Here is an 18136-nt window from a genome sequence, read left to right on the forward strand (position 1 = left end):
TATATCCTTTAGCCACAAGGCGTACCTTGTAGCATTCAATTGCCCCATCAGAGTGAGATTTAATCTTGCATATTTATTTGCATCCTGTAGCTTTCTTTCTGGAAGCAATTTTTTAGTGTCTATGTCTGATTCTTTTCAAGAGCTTCAAGTTCATGTTACATTGCTGCTTGCAATCAAATATCTTTAAGGGCCTGTTTATAAGATATAGGCTCATCATGTAAGGGATGAAGTGAATTTAGAGTAGGAAACAAAATGAGATGAGGGATGAAGTGTACATGAGGAAGCTATCCTGGTGATGGCGCAGGATGGGCTTTTATTATTTCTTGGAAAATCAACATGGAAATCATTGAAATGAGCTAGGAAAGTTTTGTTGCGAATAGGGCGAGATGAGTGGTTTTGGATTTGTTGTGTTGGATTATTTACTAGTTTTGCAGTCTTGAAAGGTTCAGGTTGAGGTACACTATGGATGTCTAAGGGTTCAAGTCTATTTTAGGTACTTGAGGTGAATTTAGAGGCAACTAGCTTTTCTCATTACTTTTTATTTCTTGGTCCATGATGGGTAAGACAATAAGTGTGGCAATGAAAGGTTTTTGAACTAGTACAATTTGCATTTGATCTTGGAATGGGAAAATGTTTTCATGGAACACAGCATTGCGAGAGACGAAGATTTGATGGGCTTTCAAATCATTTACTTTATATCCAATAGCCAACAAAGATGCAAGTAGTAGCACGTTCATGATATTTATCTCTAGATCTTGGAATAACAGAGGTATAATAAAGACATCTAAGAACATGAAGATGTAAATAATTAGGTTTTTGAAAAAATAAAATCTCATACAGGCTCTTTTTAGATAAAAATGAAATGGAAGTATAGTTAATCAAGTATGCTACTGTTCAGACACATTTTTTTCAAAATTTAATGGATAAGCCTACGCGAAATCTTAAGGCTCTAGCAATTTCAAGAAAAAGCCTATGCTTACGCTCTATTATCCCATTTTGTTGAGGTGTACAGACACAAGAAAATTAATTAAGAATCCCATTTTGTTGACAAAATTGTTGGAATTTATGATCGGTAAAGTTAGTCCTATTATCAGTACAAATTTGTTTCAAAGGACAATTAAATTGTCTATGTACCATGGCAATGAAAGATGTTAACAAAAAATAGACCTAAGTTTTGGCCTTCATCAAATAAATCCCTGTAGTCCCAGTAAAATCATCAACAATACTTAAGAAATAATGGGCACCTGATAATAAATGAGTATGATATGGACCCCATACATTACAATAAATTAATTCAAAAACATTTTGAGTTTTAATAGAACTAGTATGAAAAGACTGACGAGCTTAGTTGGCTCGATGGCAAGCATCAAAACACTTATTAATGTTTTTCACAAACAAAAAATTTAAAATATCGATGAGAGATAATTTATCAAAAGACAAATGACTAAGTCGTTGATGCTATAAGAAAAACCTAATATCACAGATAAAGGTTGTTGAAGCCATAAGAATGATGATTTCTTGGAAATAATAAAGGCCATCTTTGAGTTCACCCATGCCAATCAATTTCCTTGTGGCTAGGTCCAATAAAGCACAAAATGAGGGAAAAAAATGAGCTACACGGTTCAAGGTTTTGGTTAATTTACTTATAGAAATAAGATTGCAAGTAAAAGAAGGTATATAAAGAACATGACTTAGTTTAATAAGAGATTAAAAGTCACATCTCCATATGACTTGGCTGAAACAAGGGAACCATTTAGAATTTTGATAGGAGAATCAAATGGAATGTTTCTTTCATTGGTTATGACACTCTTTTGGCAAGTCATATGATCTGAAGCACCTGAATCAAGAATCCATTCAATTGTCATTGGACAAAGAAATAGTCTTACTAGCAAAATTAGCCATAGGATTTATGCTATGGGCTTTCTCAAGATTAAGCAATGATATGAGTCATGTTGGAAAGACCATTAATTGGTGACCTAGTGGAATTCTCTATTATCTCTATGATTTATGTATTTTTTGTTGATTTCCAACAAATTGGTTTGGATTTGTTCTTTTCCCACCGGTTTAGGTATCCATGTAATTCAAATCATGTTTCCCTTGTGTGTTTATTTTTCTTGCAATGATTACAATACAACTTTGAGGTATTGTGTATTCCTGTCATAACATGAGGACCATCAGATTTAGTATTTCTCTTAGAGACAACAAAAATAGCACTTTCTATAGTAGTTGGTCCTTTCAATGCAGGAACTTGTTGCTGCCTTTCTTTTTGTGAAACAAGAGCATATACTCGCGCTAAGGAAGGTAATAGATTTGTGTTCAAAATTTGTGATCGCACTACACTGTATTTTTCATGTAATCCCATCAAAAATTGGTGAACCTTCTCTTTTTCTTTTTCAACAATAAGAGCTTTGGCAGCTCCATATGTACATGGTGGGATTTGGGAATAAGTGTTGTACTCATCCCAAAATCCTTTTAGCTATGTGTAATGCACAACCTCTGATAAATCCTTTTGCTGTGTGTTCACAATATCCATATTCAATTGATGCACATGGGGTGCATTCCCTTGAGAAAGAAACTTCTCCAAGTCAATCCACATCTTTCTTGCAGCATCGAAATATGCAACATTGTCATAAAAAGATGGATAAATAGAATTGAATATCCATGAGATAAGCATGGAATTACTTTTTATCCAGACCATCGCATTTGGTGAATCAGGTGAAGGATAAGTGAGGGTTGCATCCACGAAGAAAAAATCTATTTTTGGCCAATAATGCGTTTGTCATGGCCCTACACCATGTTGCATAATTTTCCTCCTTAAGAAGATAGGAAACCAAGGTTATGCCTGAGTTATCAAAGAGATGTGTACATGGAGATGAAAAATCATATGTGTTTTGGCTAGTGTTTTGATTGATTATTTGGGTACTTATAGGTGTAGAGTTGTTGCTCTTTCCTTGGGCCATGGTGATGAGGAGAAAAAAGACCCTAGTCCTCCTGCTCTAATATCATGTAAGGATTTGGCTTAATCGCTCACAATTTTACTTGATATGAAAGGTTTTTTATGGTACACACAGCTTTAGTAATTTTCGCTAATCAAGGAATGCATAAGGCAATAAAAATAAATAGGAAACAATAGAAAATTAGGAAATGAAATAGAAAATCTCGGTAATTTCCAATATAGCATATATATGAAAAATTCGCAAATGAAATTATGGATTGAGAGTGACTCTTATAATGCGATCAATTAGATAAATAATCCTTTGAAAGTTTCTTAGCGTTTCAAGTAGCATATGGTACATATTGATTGTTTGTAGAGCTCAATTTCTAGTTGGATGGTTACACATACACTTAGGGAGGCTAATGAAGAGGTAGATTTACTAGAAAAAGAAGGTGTAACATGTGAGAGTGATTTATTTCAATTGGTTAGTTTAAAGAATTTCTGAGTACATGTGAAAGGATAATTCTAATAGCCGTGGGAGGAGAAATTTTTTAAATTATCTGAATTTAAATTGGTCTTTGTCATTGTATTTCACCTGGACTCTAAATTGGAGTTGAAATCCTTCACAATAGAGATTTATCTTTAATTCAAAAATAAGATTTTTGACGTAGGAAGGAGGCTGTCTAGAAAAAGAACTCTGTTTCTATATGAATACTTAGCCAAAAAATTACATACTTATTCAAAAAAAAAAAAAAAAATCTTGAGATATTGGTATCAAGAACCTGCATATACTCTCATCGTCAAGGAAGATTCATTTAAACCATCTGTCCGAAGGCGCAATAATATTCATGTAACTCAAGCAATACATTTATTCGAAATAACATCTACATCTGTATTGAAATGTAACTCATTGTATCTAATTTTTGTACCACTGAAAAGTGACTTTGTTTTTTTCCTCCTATTTCCTTTTGTATCTTTGTGATGATAATGATGATGGATCTATTTTAGTATCATAAATAGCACTACCACAACAATTTTTATTCATGCCCAAAAACAGGATCCAACAGAACTAGAAGAGGCTCTCTGGAAGATTCCAGTGTATCCATTTTCTCAGTTTCCTTATTAGCTGTCACCAATGGGTGGATAGAGGAGATCATTATTGCTTTTCTGTACACGATCATTTGCACGCTTTTCACCTAACCAGCTACTTCAGTCCACCATTTCGCAGTTGGCATTGGATATATAGGCATAGCTGGTGGTAAGGATGTCACTAGTTTGACAAAAGCTAGTACTTAACAGCTTTCCCTGGTTTCACTCTTTTCAAATTGTCACCAAAAGACTAGCAGAACCAAAAGCAAAAAGGAAGCCATTGCAGATGACGCAATAAGATCTGAATTGGCAGAATTTGGTAGGTAAGGATATGCATCTGGAGGAGGCATCATGCATTCATCTCCATTGAAGTATATCTTCCGGGGAAAAGCCCAGCCCTGCTTAAATGTGAATGCATTCATGTCCTTCTGAAGAATCAACTCGGACTGGACATTTCCATCTGGTCCGGATTCCATTAGAATGTCATTATAATACTTCAAACCATAGAACATACCAGTGTCATCTGCAGATCCAAAATAGGCAAAGATTAGCCTCAACTTATGGTCACTTCACAGGAAAATCAGTGTCTTATCCTGCAAACCAAACCAGCAGGATCGAATTGCAAGGCTAGACTTACTTGTAGATTGGTATGGGATGAGCGGCTTGTAGTCAAAGCTAAAAACTTGAGTGATGTTGTTGAGGTTTGGATGTTGAGCAACAAGCGTCCACTGTGTGTAGTTCTTCTGGTGGTTGAAATTGGTGATGGTCATTTTCACTCGCCAATACTCCTTGTAGTTGAGCTTCACATGCCAATGCACACGAATTGGGCACATGTGATTTGTGCACCTAACCATATTGGTTTGTTGACTCGTTGAAGCGTTCATTGCTACAACAGTTCTGATCTCTGAATCACTCCTGCATTACACTCTAGCCATGAGTTAGACACCTTAATTCACAAGAAATATCAAAAGCTTCACGCTGCATTTCACCAGTAAGTTTTCTTTTCCCAAACTGAACATCAAATTTCCATAATTTTCAACTATAATAACTTGTAGTCGAACGGAAAAGTTTTAACATGTTTGTCTAGCTTCAAAATTCAAGTTTTAGATTGGAAAGAAGGCTTACGAGATGCATTGATTCCTGCTTTGGCAGCCACAAGAGCATGTTGGACAAGGAGTGATAGTAGAGTTGTAAAAAGATGACATTGAGACACAACAGGTTGGGTATCGTGAAGCCAGGATCTGAGAGTATGTGCATGTCACGTTCCATGTCACTGCAAACAAGAAATTATAGGACAACAGACGAATTGGAATGTTAGCAGAAGCTATAAAGGAAAACAAGCAAGTCCAAGATTACTCCAAGTAATTACTACTGGGTTAGGCCGCAAGGATTTCTACTTCCGAAATACCAATTCAAGATGTATGCTGTCCTTTGTTATCTATATGAACCAATTTCAGCTAGAATATTTCAAGCAAACTTGTTATGTCATCTAACAAATATACACTATAAACTAAAACCTCAGTAATCATCTGTCAATCTAGCATCCAATTAATAAGTAGTGTCTGAAAAGGGCAGTTTCATGTTCACACTTTATACTTTTATACCGCCAGATTATAAATCACCTATAACTTCAATGGGAATAACAGATATATATATAAACTGAAACCCATACGAACCCGTATATACGTCTACATAGAATCCAATCAATAAGTATCTGAAAGAGGTTTTAAGTTCATTTTTTCCAGTTTCATGCTTTTCAAATTTAGATGGAGCCAGAACCTAGATCATCTATAACTTTAATAAGGATCAAACTCACTCAATGCTTGAGTTTTTCTTCGACCATCAGCTGTGATAAAAACTGAGGATGGTACTGTTTTTGCTTGGCTGCATGTGTAGCCCAGACCAGGACCTAGCAAAGTGAAATTCTTAGGCAGTGTCACTGTTTTATTGGAAGTACCAGCACGCCCAACACTCAGCTGAAAGGAGGAAACAGCAGCTGAAGGGTCTTGTCCCCATGAGGCCACGACACCCCCTTTGCAGCAATTGGCAATCTGTTGATTGTATGGGACTCCAGGGAGCAAGTCAACGACTGTGGGGTTCCTCATACAACAGTGTGGGATGTTTCCTTTAAACTTCGAACAATCTCCTTGATCAGTCGCTTGGGCTCCCACCATTGACCAGATCACTTCTTTCTTCGCCCATACCCATCCTAACTTCCAGCCAGGGCTCGTGATGTGCCGATACATTTGGAAGTTGGTCATTGTTACTACTGCCTGAGCATAGCCATGATAAGCTTGCATTTCAATATTTGGTAACAAGCAATCTTTCGAATGAATAATTGGTGTTTGGATTTATTCTGTCTTATACACTTCAATGATGACTCAAGAATTGCATAATCTAAATTCTTACTAGAAAAGAAATAGCATTTTATAGTTGTTGAATACAAATCACACTTACCACATAGCCATCTGGAGTCCAGGACATGACATCCCATTTAATTGTTATGTTTCCTGTAGGATCTAATGGGTCATATGCCGCTACAACACAACAGAAAAGAGGCAGGAAACAATATGTAAGTACGCATAAATAGAATCAAGTTTTCAGCATCGAATAGCACAGCAACTGGAAGCTTACCTGCTTGAGAAATAATTGTAACAAAGAAAGTAGCCAAAGAAAGAGGGTAGGCAAATTTGTTGAATAACATTCTTCAAGATCACTGGTGTTGGATCCTCTCTCCGTTTTTGGTGCAAGGGAACACGGATGATTGATATTTATTCAAACAAAGGGATTTACATTGAACAAACAAGAATTGTTTAGGGCAGGCTCACCTACTGGTTTTGTTAGGGTGTTTCACGTCATATCTTCCTGTAAGTTTCTCATACACTTTTATATTAGGTTTCTGTGTTTGTATTAGTTCAGGCTCTTGATGCGAATCATAGTTGATTATTGCCTTGATACACTAGGGATATTTCAAATATTTGAGTGCAACTGCTCAACTGCCAACACCTCATTAGTCTTTTATCAACACAGCATAGCTTAAACTTAATTTCAAACAGATTTGGGTATTAAAATAACTATCTACCAAACAAATGATTTCGATGAGCTAGTCTTTTTTTTAACTTTGATGGAAAATGACAGTCCATAAGACTCCAGGAGGGCACTGTTGATTTACAGTATATCCTTCCATTAATCACCCAGATGAATTCAAGAAACTTGTGTTTATTCATGCTCAGTTTTACTCTAGGAAAATAATACTATTTTCACTAACATATAGTGTATGTCTATATTGTAAAAGCTATGATTTCATGTTTGTCATTGAGTAAAATGTATTAGATCAGTCTTAAAAAAAGTTAAGAACAGAAAACAAGGAACTTAGCCATGTAGTTCCTTTTCAACAATATTTTTCTAATTTCTTATTTTATTTTTTTTAAAAAAAATGATTTTGACATTATTTCATTTGGTGCAAGAGGAATAAGGTATAACACAGCTGTGGGAGCTGGAACAAGTATTCAACTCTCCCTCTGATCATGACTATTCAACTGCCTCACATAACAGAATGTTTACATTAAAGAAGCTCTAAATTGTAGTTAGTGTAGTTAGGCAAGAGAGTTTTGTTCCTCTGTCGTATGCATGTTGGATCAGCAAGGCACAATGCATCACAAGGATGAAGCACAAGAATTTCACCAGACGTAATCTTTAATTAGAAAAATGAGAGAGAAATGGGAGGAAGAGAGCAAATAACATTGGGAAAAACCAAGATTAATTGGATAAATAGAAATTTACTAGCACAAGGAGAGTTTTCATTAACAAGAAAGCTACTACTATATCAATCCTAGTTGATAACATGACCACTGTTTTAAAATGAAAACAAAATTTAATCAACTTCAACTTGTTCTATTCCATGGCATTATAATTATAATTAAATGGTGCAGTAAATGGTAACCTGTAAACAGAACACAGATCATTCTAATTCGGATTGTATTTGTGTTCAGATTATAGAAAGGAAGATGCCAAAAACAAAATCATTGCTTTCGACTTTCCATTCCCCTACCTACATATCCCATTGTTTAAAGGAAAACAATAGGTTTGACTAATCCAGACAACGATTCTCCAACCTCCAATATTGTTTTTAATATGGATGCTGGATGCGACTTTGTATAATTGACAGGTTGAACTTTCCAAAAACCAGTTATATATCAACTATTAAGTTAAACTAAGGTGTTGAGCCTAACTGGTTAATTCTTTCTGCTATGCCTTCTGGTGTGTTCTATGTATTTTTGCCTGCTTTTAACCATGTTAATCCTAGACAGAACCGGTCTCCAGTCATTACGAGAATGTACAAAATTAATATGTATAGTTATTTAAATACAATATTTGGGAGAACGTAGTTTGATCCCTGAAATGCAAAAAAATCAATTCTTCAATTCAAACTTTTTGTTTCCAACTTCCAAGTTCTACTCAATCTCAGTACCACATAAAATCATGGCAATTTGAGCACCATATTGAAGCCAGGATCAAATTAATTCCTATTGTTTGGACTTGGGACATCCAAGACTAAAAGCTGCATCTGAAATTTCAGACCTCGAAAGTATAAGCTGGGAACCTATTTTTGCATGCCAGCCAATACAAAAATCATCCACATATTCACAAGTGCACTGGAGCAGCAAAAGTTGACTGCCTCCAGAAGGGAGCCAGAACAGCTTTGCATCTTTCTTCAGGAAGGCAGTCATGGAGGAATTATTGGCGTCTGGACAGGCAATATGTCTCTTCCCAATCAACAGAGCCATGTCTCTTTCCAACCTGCTTCAATTTTCTGAAGGATTTTGTAGTTTCTTAGATCATTAATGCTGCGTTTTTTTCATCTTCAAAAGCTGAATGTTAATACATATGCTAATCCTATGAGGTATTATATGATTTATTCAAAGTACCACGTAAACAACGTTCTAGAAGATGAATCCCATCTCAAACTTAATTCAACATTCATTCTTCTGTTAAGATCACGCTTAGACAAGAAACAAAAGATACCAGCTGTTACTAAAATATTATACTAACGTGTTTACACAAGCGAAGGGTGATTCCAACTTCCTCAAGCCAAGTTTGAAGGCCAAAAAGCCACAAAAAGGCCATGTACCAGACACCTACCCACCAAAGCAAAGGCAGACAAACCATCTCAAACATTTATACATTCTTAAATATGATAATCCTACAAGAGCGACAAAGAAGCAGCTAACCAGCCTTAATACAGGAGCAGCTAACAAGATCAGGATGTTTATCAAGCACTCACTTCTGTTTCAAACTACTCTCTAAACAGTCTGAACTAGCATGATTTTGTTATTTCTATTATAACAAGATATTGCTAAATTACTAATCTGGGAAAGCGACATTTTTTCTATGCACTATTGAATTAAATTAACAATGTATGGCAAGCTGCAAGTTTTCCTCCACGAACAAAGTTTATGTACTCAAGTTTCTGGATTTCCTATTAAAGCTTAAAAATGTATGTACATTATGATTACAGGATTCCTTGTATATGTTACAGATGAATTTGGTACCAGGTGAGGAGTTTTCTATACGTTGGTTTAATGCTTTCTACATCTTACACAGGATTCTTCTATCCTAGCAGGGACCCTTCTCTTTGCCTTTTCTGCCTTTCGATTCTCAAACCACACAAGGAAGACAAAATGACTAGCAATATCAAAAGCAAGGCAGCAGCAAATAGCGAAGGTGTGATTGGACTAGGAGAGTTGGGTAGAAGTGGGTATGCATCTGGTGGAGGCATCGTGCATTCATCACCATTGAAGTAAACTTTATGAGGAAAAGCCCATCCTTGCTCTAATGTAAATGCATTCTTATCTTTCCCAAGAATCATCTCTGACTGAACATTTCCACGAGGTCCAGCTTCCAGGAGTAATTCATTGCGATATTTCACACCATTGAACACACCAGAGTCATCTGCATGGAGAAAATTCATCATAAACCTTAGAAAGTCAGAAAAAATACAAGTTAAGTATGATGAATCAACTTCGCTTCATTAGGTAGTAGATACTACTGCAAAATTTCAGTTGTTAAATATTCCAATTTTTTTGAAGAACTAGTTTTGTCTGAAACCATCTCTACGCTGAACCTCTTCCTTCTTTTAAAAATGAGGTGCATACTGCTTGTTATTTGTAGGCATGATTGATCAGCTTACTCATGGATTGGTAAAGGAGTGGCTTGTGTGAAGTAATAAACTTGAGTAACATTGTTGAGATTTGGATGTTGAACAACAAGATTCCAGTAAGAGTAATTCATCCAGTAGTTGAAATTCGTGATGGTGAGCTTCACAAGCCAATACTTCTTGTAATTGACCTTAACATGCCGGTGCACCTGGATTGGGCACATATGTTGTGTGCACTGCAGCAGCTGAGCATTGCCATTGATTAGCAAGTTTGATTTCACAACAGTTGAAATTTCACAATCTCCCCTGCAGTGCAACCACATTACATGGCTCAATTAAACCCCAATATAAAAACAAACGACTGCCAAACTTTTATTAGGTTTTTCACATGATAGTTGACTCCTGATATACTGGCCAATTTGTCCCAGGTCAGAATGCCGAATTATAACCTTTATAACTGCTATCAATTATTTTGAAACATTTAATACATGTAGTTGTGCAAACTTTTAAACAAAGCTATGAAACAATGAGTGTGCTGGTGAGAATGTTGATGACTAGTGAAGCAAGGGAAATGCTAACTTATTTACAGGCACCTGTGTCTTCAGGAAATCAAAAGGATCCTTACATAGTGCAGTTATCTTTATTTTGGCAGCCGCAAGCACAAGTTGGATAGGGTGTGATCACAGGGTTAGAGAATGAAGACAACGAGACACAACAATTGGGGTTCCTTGAAACAAGGATCGGTGAGTATGTGCATGTAATAGTCCATGTCACTGCAAAGGACGGCAAAATAAGTTAGAAGATCACTTGGAGGAAATGCAATTAGCAGATGAAATCATCATTCCGACTCTCTCATTGTGAGATGTATATTGCATTTTAAGGAATTTAGTTGAAGACATTCTCTAGTTCGTGAGCTTTTGTACAAGAAATAAGCCACTAGTGCTCTGTCAGAATAGGTAACTCTTGATACGTACCTATGTTTTTGTTAATGACATGGCATTTTATAGAACATTCACAATCAATTTTCCACAACCTTGCTGCATTTTATAAATGATGAAGCAAGCATCCTAAAGCAATAGACAGAGTAAGTGACAAACATGAATTCAATTGATGCAACTACTACATTTTCATTTTTTTTCTATAATTCCTTCTTTACCGTAAAGCATACAGGTCACAAAATGGTAAAGACCAAACTGTTCTGTTTTGGTAGATGTAGGATGAGCATGAAAACAGAGCAAGTGAAAGATAATTTTTGTTATGACAGTAGCTTCATATTTCTGATATGCATTGACTTATTTTATATACATAGCAAAACTTAACAAGTAAGCTTTTATCAGTAGCTAGAATACATACTAATCATCACATAAGTCATTCACTAGATGCATAGCTATTTTAATTTGATAGAACGCTACCTGTCTTAATACAAAATGGTCACATATAGTTCTAAGGTTAATAGCATGCACTGATGTGGTTTTCAATGTAAGTCCTATTTCAACACTCTTCCTTAGGACATGCTTTGCAAACCCCTAGCATCAATCTAAGGTCTTCAAACCTCTCCTTTGGTAATGTCTTGGTGAAGATATCTACTACTTGCTTATTTGAATTGCGGTAGCTGAACTTGACTTCCTTCAAATTTTTTACTTCTCGAACTGCATGGAACTTCACATTAATGTGCATGGTTCGACCATGATTTACGGGGTTCTTGGCAATAGCAATTGCTAATTTGCTATCCAAGAACAATTCAGTTGCTTCTTGTTGATCAAACTTTAAATCTAGAAGCAATTTTCTGACCCAAACTCCTTGGTTTACTGCAGATGCAGCAACAATATATTTTGCTTCAGCAATAGACTGAGCTACGACTTCTTGTTTTGTAGTGTTCTAGCTAAATGCAACACTTCGTAAGAAAAGCACATAACCAGAGGTGCTTTTGAAGTCGTTGACATCTCTAGCATAATCACTATCACTATAACCATATGTACAATCTTACTTCATTCAAATATTTGAAGTGTAAGCAAAGGTCAAAAGTTCCTTGCAGATACCTCAAAATCCATTTAGTAGCTGAGAGATGTTGAACAGAAGAAGTTTGCATATATCTTGAGAGCTAACTCACTGAAAACATGATGTCAGGCCTTGATCTATGCATAAAGTAGACTGCTAATTGAGCTTCTATAGATAGAAGAGTCAATGAGTTTAGGAGAGTTAGCATCATTGAATTTATCATTTACAACCATTGGAGTTGCAACTAATTTGCATTTTTCCATGTTAAACTTTTTCAAAACTACAACAATATAGTTTTTCTGATAAAGGAAGATAGCTTAGCCAAACTGATCAATCTGAAATCCCAAGTAGTACCTCATTTTTCCCAATTCAATCATGTCAAACTCAGTCTTCATGGCTGCCTTGAACTGAGTTATTAGTTTTTTTCCAAGACCTGTAACAAACAAATCATTTACATACAAAGAAATCATCAACTTGACTTGATCTTGGACCTTTAAAACATAAAGTGTAGGTTCATTTACACTATTGCAGAACCCTTTTGACTCCAGATAGCTATCCATCCTGTTGTACTAAGCCCTAGGGGCTTGTTTGAGACCATACAAGGCCTTATGCAAGTTGCAAACCTTATAGACCCTATCATTGACTTTCAACCTTTTAGGTATTTTAACATAGATATCTTCCTGTAGGACTCCATTCAAGAATGCTGATTTGATATCAAGATGATGAACTTCTCAACCAAGACCACTAGCTATTGCAAGTAAAAGTTTAACTATCTCAAATCTAGCCATTGGTGTAAATGTATCAGTAAAATCAATTCCTAGTCATTGAGCATAACCTTTTACAACCAACCTGGCTTAATACTTGTTGATTGAGCCATCAACATTGAACTTGGTTCTAAAAATCCATTTGGTGCCGATGACATTTATAGAATCTATTCTATCAACCAAGGACCAAGTTTTGTTTTCGTCAATCACACTTAGCTCCTCTTTCATGGCATTTTGCCAATGAGCTAATTCTTTGGCTTCTAAGATACTTATAGGATTTGAAATGGCCATATTGCATTTGTCATAGATGCTTTCTAGAGACCTGGTGCCCTTGACAACAAATTGTTTATCAGTAGGATCTTCAAAAGGTTCTTGAACCATTTCTGGAAATGTCCCTGGACCAAGCAACTTGTCATTTGAAGCCTCAATCACTTCTGACTTCCAATTCTAGTAGGCTTGCTCATCAAATTTAATATCCCTTGCTACTTGAACCTTTTTGGGGCTTAAATTGAACACCCTGTGACCTTTGGATTGCAAATTGTAGCCAAGAAAGACACCAAACTCAGCTCTTGGTTCCAGCTTAGTTCTTTTGGCCTCTAGAACATGCACATAACATATGCATCCAAAACTTTGGGATGGTCAACAGTAGGTTACGCAACTTAAAATAATTGAAAATTTTTCCTTTTTAATACCTAAGCGAATATCATCCTTTGAATACATGTGATACAAGCTATCATTATATGCAAATGTTTAACTTCTAAGATGATGTCATGCATCCATGTTCATGGTTTTTCAAAAGTTTTAGAATTCCATAATTGTTGACCTTTTGTCATATCTTTTTGACACTTTATTCGACAATCTGATCTTTTTTTTTTCAATACATTTTTTCTGTTTTGTCAATCTGGAAATTTCAAAATTTTTCTGAACTCAATTTTTGAACTCCTTATCTCCTTTAAATCCCATTCAAAGTAAAAGAAGAATCTTTGATGTTTGTTATGGTTTATTTAATTCATTATCATTCAAACTTTCATAACAAATATGATGCACTGCAAATTTCTTGCTTCATGGGACAAAGAACTAATAGGATTTAATAAGAAAAGCACAATTTTGTTCAACATAATGGAAAAAATCAAAATGAAAATAAAAAGTTCAAGATTCTAAAAAGGGATATAATATCCAAGTAATAAATATAAGAACAATCATGAACAAGTTAACTTCGTAGGTCCTTTAATGTAAAAACATTTCTTGATGCTCTTGATTCCTTTCAAACATTTCCAATTAACTTTTGCCTTGTCTTGTTATGGCATATGTGCATCATTCTTTGTATTTAAGTCGCCTTTTCAAGGTTTCAACTTAATGTTAGGGTTTCCAAGATATACTTGATTAGAGTATACAACGAAATTTAAAATTTTCTAGAACCCTAAACGATAGAACTCTTTAATTGAAAAGAATCTAAGCATAGTAACAAGAAATTTATGGTTTACCTTAAAAGCTTGAAGTCAAAACTGCTAGGTGACTTCCTCTTTGCCTTTCAATCCTTCTTTCTCCACCAACTAGTGGTTGTGTCAAACTTTAAATAGCACAAGTGTCTTGTCTCTAACGGGGATCGACATTGCAACTATTAGGAACATATTTTCTAAGATAGGAAAGATAAAAAAAAGAATCTATGCTAGCGAACTCTCTACTTAGAGCTCTTTTGTTTTTTCCAAGTGTTTAAAATCCTAATCTTAACACATATGAAACTAGAAATCTCTCCTAAGGATTTTAGAAAGTTCTCTCTTAAAACTTATTTTCAAGGAGTGGCTAATAATCGTTTAAATAGAGAGGCAGAAGATTTGTAATTTAGCTGTTAGATTAACTCTTAATCAAATTAGAATTTTCCTAATGCATTGGATTGCATTGGGCTATAAGTCCTTTTAGGCCATTAGTAGCTGATTAGTTCATTAATTATTTAACTTAATTAAATAAAACAAGGTGCAATTATCTCTTAAAGAAATCAGCCCACATTTTAAACAATAAACTTCTTTATTTGACCTACTGGCAATAGCCTAATAAGCTCATAACTTGAACTCTTCAATTTATCTTTATATGAAGTCTGTCAACTTCATCGATCAAATCCTATTTGATTGATTTCCAAATTAGTTCTTAATAATCAACTTATGTGTGTGACCCATCAGGCTTCTTATCATATTGGCAACAAGTATAAATTGGAGTTTCAAATCTCATAAGGAATTAGATGAATCAAATCAAATTTAACTTCATCACCAATTCTCTAATTGGCCAATCATACTTATAAACCAAGATTGGCTTTTAATAAAGCATCATGGTCGTCTAAATGACAGAAAAGTCATATGGTTTGACTCGACCTTTTGTGTCTAGTCTTACTTGTGTAATTCAATCTTATCATCATGTATCTCGAAATAGGTAAAAAGCATGGTATATTGTTTACGCTTAATGCCTTCCATATTTTCTATTAAGCCTTAATGTCAACTTTGGATGATTCACCTATTGTTTTGTGAGGCTTCATAGTCTTGAGATTGATGTTTGTTTAGATTTCTATTTAAGCCATTCACTTTCACAAAACTCTCTGATGGGAACAGTGGTTGAGAGGAATGGTGCTTAAAATTTACTCTTTTCACACTCAAAGTGGCTTTTAATTCATACATTCAATAGTTGTGCACATCCAATCAAACACCCCTTTCCATTTTGTTGATAGTCACTTGGTGATCTAAAGGTTTCTGCAAAAATTGCTAGTGATGGATTGAACTTGTTTTCAACCTATTCAAAGAAGTCTACCATCGACATCTCAAAATGGCCCAAAACTTTTAGAAACACAACCATCCCATAGATTGCTATCACCATAACAATCATGCTTCATTCATCTCTTGGATGTTTCAAAATGAAGCTATGAAGAAATTCCCATGGAATGCAAACACTTTCTCTTTTCCTTGTAACACACATGTCAACTTCTTGTACACTAATTCCCATGATTTTTACTATCTTTTTTTGAAAACCTATCTTTGGTTTTTTTGAATAAACCTTGTCTACATTTGGAAGGCACATATAAAATAAAGTTGAGTACTCTTCAATGGTTGGCGTCATGCATACCTGATTGAAACAAAACATTTATATGAAGGATCTGAAAATTAAGCTATGCCTCTAATCATTTGGTCATTGATGGGTATGTGAAAGAGTGACACAATATACCTATATTTCTACTAAAATTTTTGTTGTTTGGATGTTACATAATTACCCTAAATGCTGAAAAGATCGATGAAGTCATTTTGTTGGATATCAATGTGAACTTGCTCAAGTTGGTTAGACACAACCCGCTTTCAAACAATCATTTTCTACTGACTGCACTTGCTTTGATTAAGCCTTTATATCAAATTCCTCTTCACATAGAACAAGGGTAGATATTGAACGAAGTAGGCATTTTGTGGATGTAATTGATGTTTTTTCTGTCATACTCTATTATGTAACAGATACCTTTACATGATATTGGTTCATGAACAATTAAATAAACAACCATATAAAAAATAAATCATTTTTGAAAAAAAAGTCCCTTTATGTGTACTAAAATAACTTCTCTAAAAGATGGGTTTGGTAAGGCTTTACTTGAGTTTGGTATTTTTATGCCTTGATATATGTTGGGCAAGGTTTCAAATGAATCTAAAAGTTCCCAAATCACTCCTTATTGGTGTTCACTCTAAATTAGTAAAGCATCCCAATCCTTACCCATTATAGGCTACCAATAGAAAGGGTTCAATCTAAATGGAAGTATTCTGTGTGCTCACATGGAGCTTATTACCTCACGAAAGTAGGATACTCTACTTTTTACTAAATAGGACAAAGCGTAGATATAGGGTCGTGCATGTATGCAAAAGTGTAATGTGTGCAAAGGGATGTACAAATCTCAAATAATGATCATATATACAAACAAAGTAACTAAAATCAAAATTAAAGAAAATAAAACAAAATATCAAACTAATTAAAGCTTTAGGAACATTTGAGCATTTGACTCATTGGTTGGTGCATTATCCCTTGCCTAAAGAGCAGAATTCGAATTCTCTCTCCCTCAATTATAAAAAAAAATTAAAGCTTTAAGATATCACATAATTACTTATAAGCTCGACTCACAAACTCCATAGTGGAGTCACCAAGCTGTCATAATGTGGATCCGTAAACTCAACCATTTGACATGAAAAAGGAGTCACCACTAATCTTTTTTATTTAGGTGTGATTGGTCACTTAGGTAAATTTATACTTTTTAATGAGGTTATAAGTTTGACTTAGGTTCATTTAAAATGATAGGTTCCGGTCTACGAAACAAGGTAAGTTTGAAATTACAGTTATGTGTAAAGAAAATATTAGCATCCTCACAACGCCCACTTAACATGGTAACTAATTAATTATATATTATCCTTTTAACTTTAATAAATCAATTTTAAATTCAATATCTAATTTTATTTTTCTTAATCATTTTACAACAAAAAAAATCCTTTGATATTGAAATGTTTTTGAACACTCCAATACTTATGGCAGAATTCAAGAAGAATTTCTCTCCTATAAATTTTCTTGAAGTTATTATTTATAGAACTTTTCTTATTTATGATTTTTTATTTATAAATTCTTTTATTTCACTTTTATTATTTTTATTATTTTGTTATCATCATCATCATCATCATCATGCAAGTCCTTGTATTGAAAATTTTATAAAATTTTCCAATACTTTTGACAACATTTTAGAAAATTTTCTCACTTATAAATTCTCTCGAAATGACTACTTATAACTTTCTTGAGATTTTATCATCAAAGGATTTTTATTTATTTAATTAAGTTTTATGAATATTATGATATTATATTTTTTTTAATCTACAAGATTTAAATATTTATTCTTTATGTCCTATATTTCAATTTATGAAGCCTTAAATATTTATTTATTTTTAATTTATAAATTTTTTATTTGTTATTATTTTCTATGTTTATAATAATTATTTATGAATAAATCTCTTTGTAAAAATAAATTACAAAATTACCTTCCATTACTTATGGCGAGGTCTTATAACTATTCTTATTTTGAAAAATTTAAGAAAGTTATTGCTTGTAATCTCTCTTAAAAATTTCATTTAAGAGATTTTATTTGCAAAAAATCATAAATTTTAAAATTCATTATTTATCTCCTTAATTGAC

At 34.2% G+C, this 18136-nt stretch overlaps 2 protein-coding genes across 3 annotated transcripts; both read right to left on the bottom strand.

The window, feature by feature from the left end:
• Positions 1-4263: 4263 nt before the first annotated feature.
• Positions 4264-16481, bottom strand: LOC110418343 (COBRA-like protein 4). 2 transcript variants are annotated; one of them, XM_089783733.1, is made up of 6 exons: positions 16433-16481; positions 6482-6561; positions 5841-6297; positions 5150-5297; positions 4662-4939; positions 4264-4547 (listed from the first exon to the last, which is right to left on the bottom strand). In XM_089783733.1, the coding sequence occupies exons 1-6, from the start codon at positions 16473-16475 to the stop codon at positions 4264-4266; spliced, it is 1290 nt and encodes a 429-aa protein (XP_089639859.1). In that variant the 5' UTR covers positions 16476-16481. The 2 variants fall into 2 exon arrangements, with proteins under 2 accessions (XP_089639859.1, XP_021286712.2); XM_021431037.2 differs by lacking the exon at positions 16433-16481 and adding an exon at positions 6659-6674.
• On the bottom strand, positions 9472-13324 carry LOC110417963 (COBRA-like protein 4). Its single transcript, XM_089783762.1, is given in 8 exon segments — positions 9472-9976; positions 10215-10243; positions 10245-10487; positions 10807-10954; positions 11693-11989; positions 12077-12144; positions 12534-12612; positions 13156-13324. Coding segments are annotated over 8 exon segments (1374 nt in total). The 3' UTR covers positions 9472-9635.
• Positions 16482-18136: the final 1655 nt, after the last annotated feature.

Source organism: Theobroma umbraticum, unplaced genomic scaffold (genome assembly GCF_002168275.2).
Source record: "Theobroma umbraticum cultivar Fairchild unplaced genomic scaffold, ASM216827v3 scaffold_50.0, whole genome shotgun sequence".
Taxonomy (NCBI): domain Eukaryota; kingdom Viridiplantae; phylum Streptophyta; class Magnoliopsida; order Malvales; family Malvaceae; genus Theobroma; species Theobroma umbraticum.

What these genes read in the sequence shown, in the direction of transcription:
- LOC110418343 (XM_089783733.1), bottom strand. Translation starts at nt 16,475, where the DNA reads ATGGTTGTTTATTTAATTGTTCATGAACCAATATCATGTAAAG. An exon ending in TGAACCAATATCATGTAAAG is followed by an intron (nt 6,562 to 16,432) that starts GTATCTGTTACA and finishes GTTGTGTTGTAG; the next exon opens with CGGCATATGACCCATTAGAT. An exon ending in AGCAGGAATCAATGCATCTC is followed by an intron (nt 4,940 to 5,149) that starts GTAAGCCTTCTT and finishes AGTGTAATGCAG; the next exon opens with GAGTGATTCAGAGATCAGAA.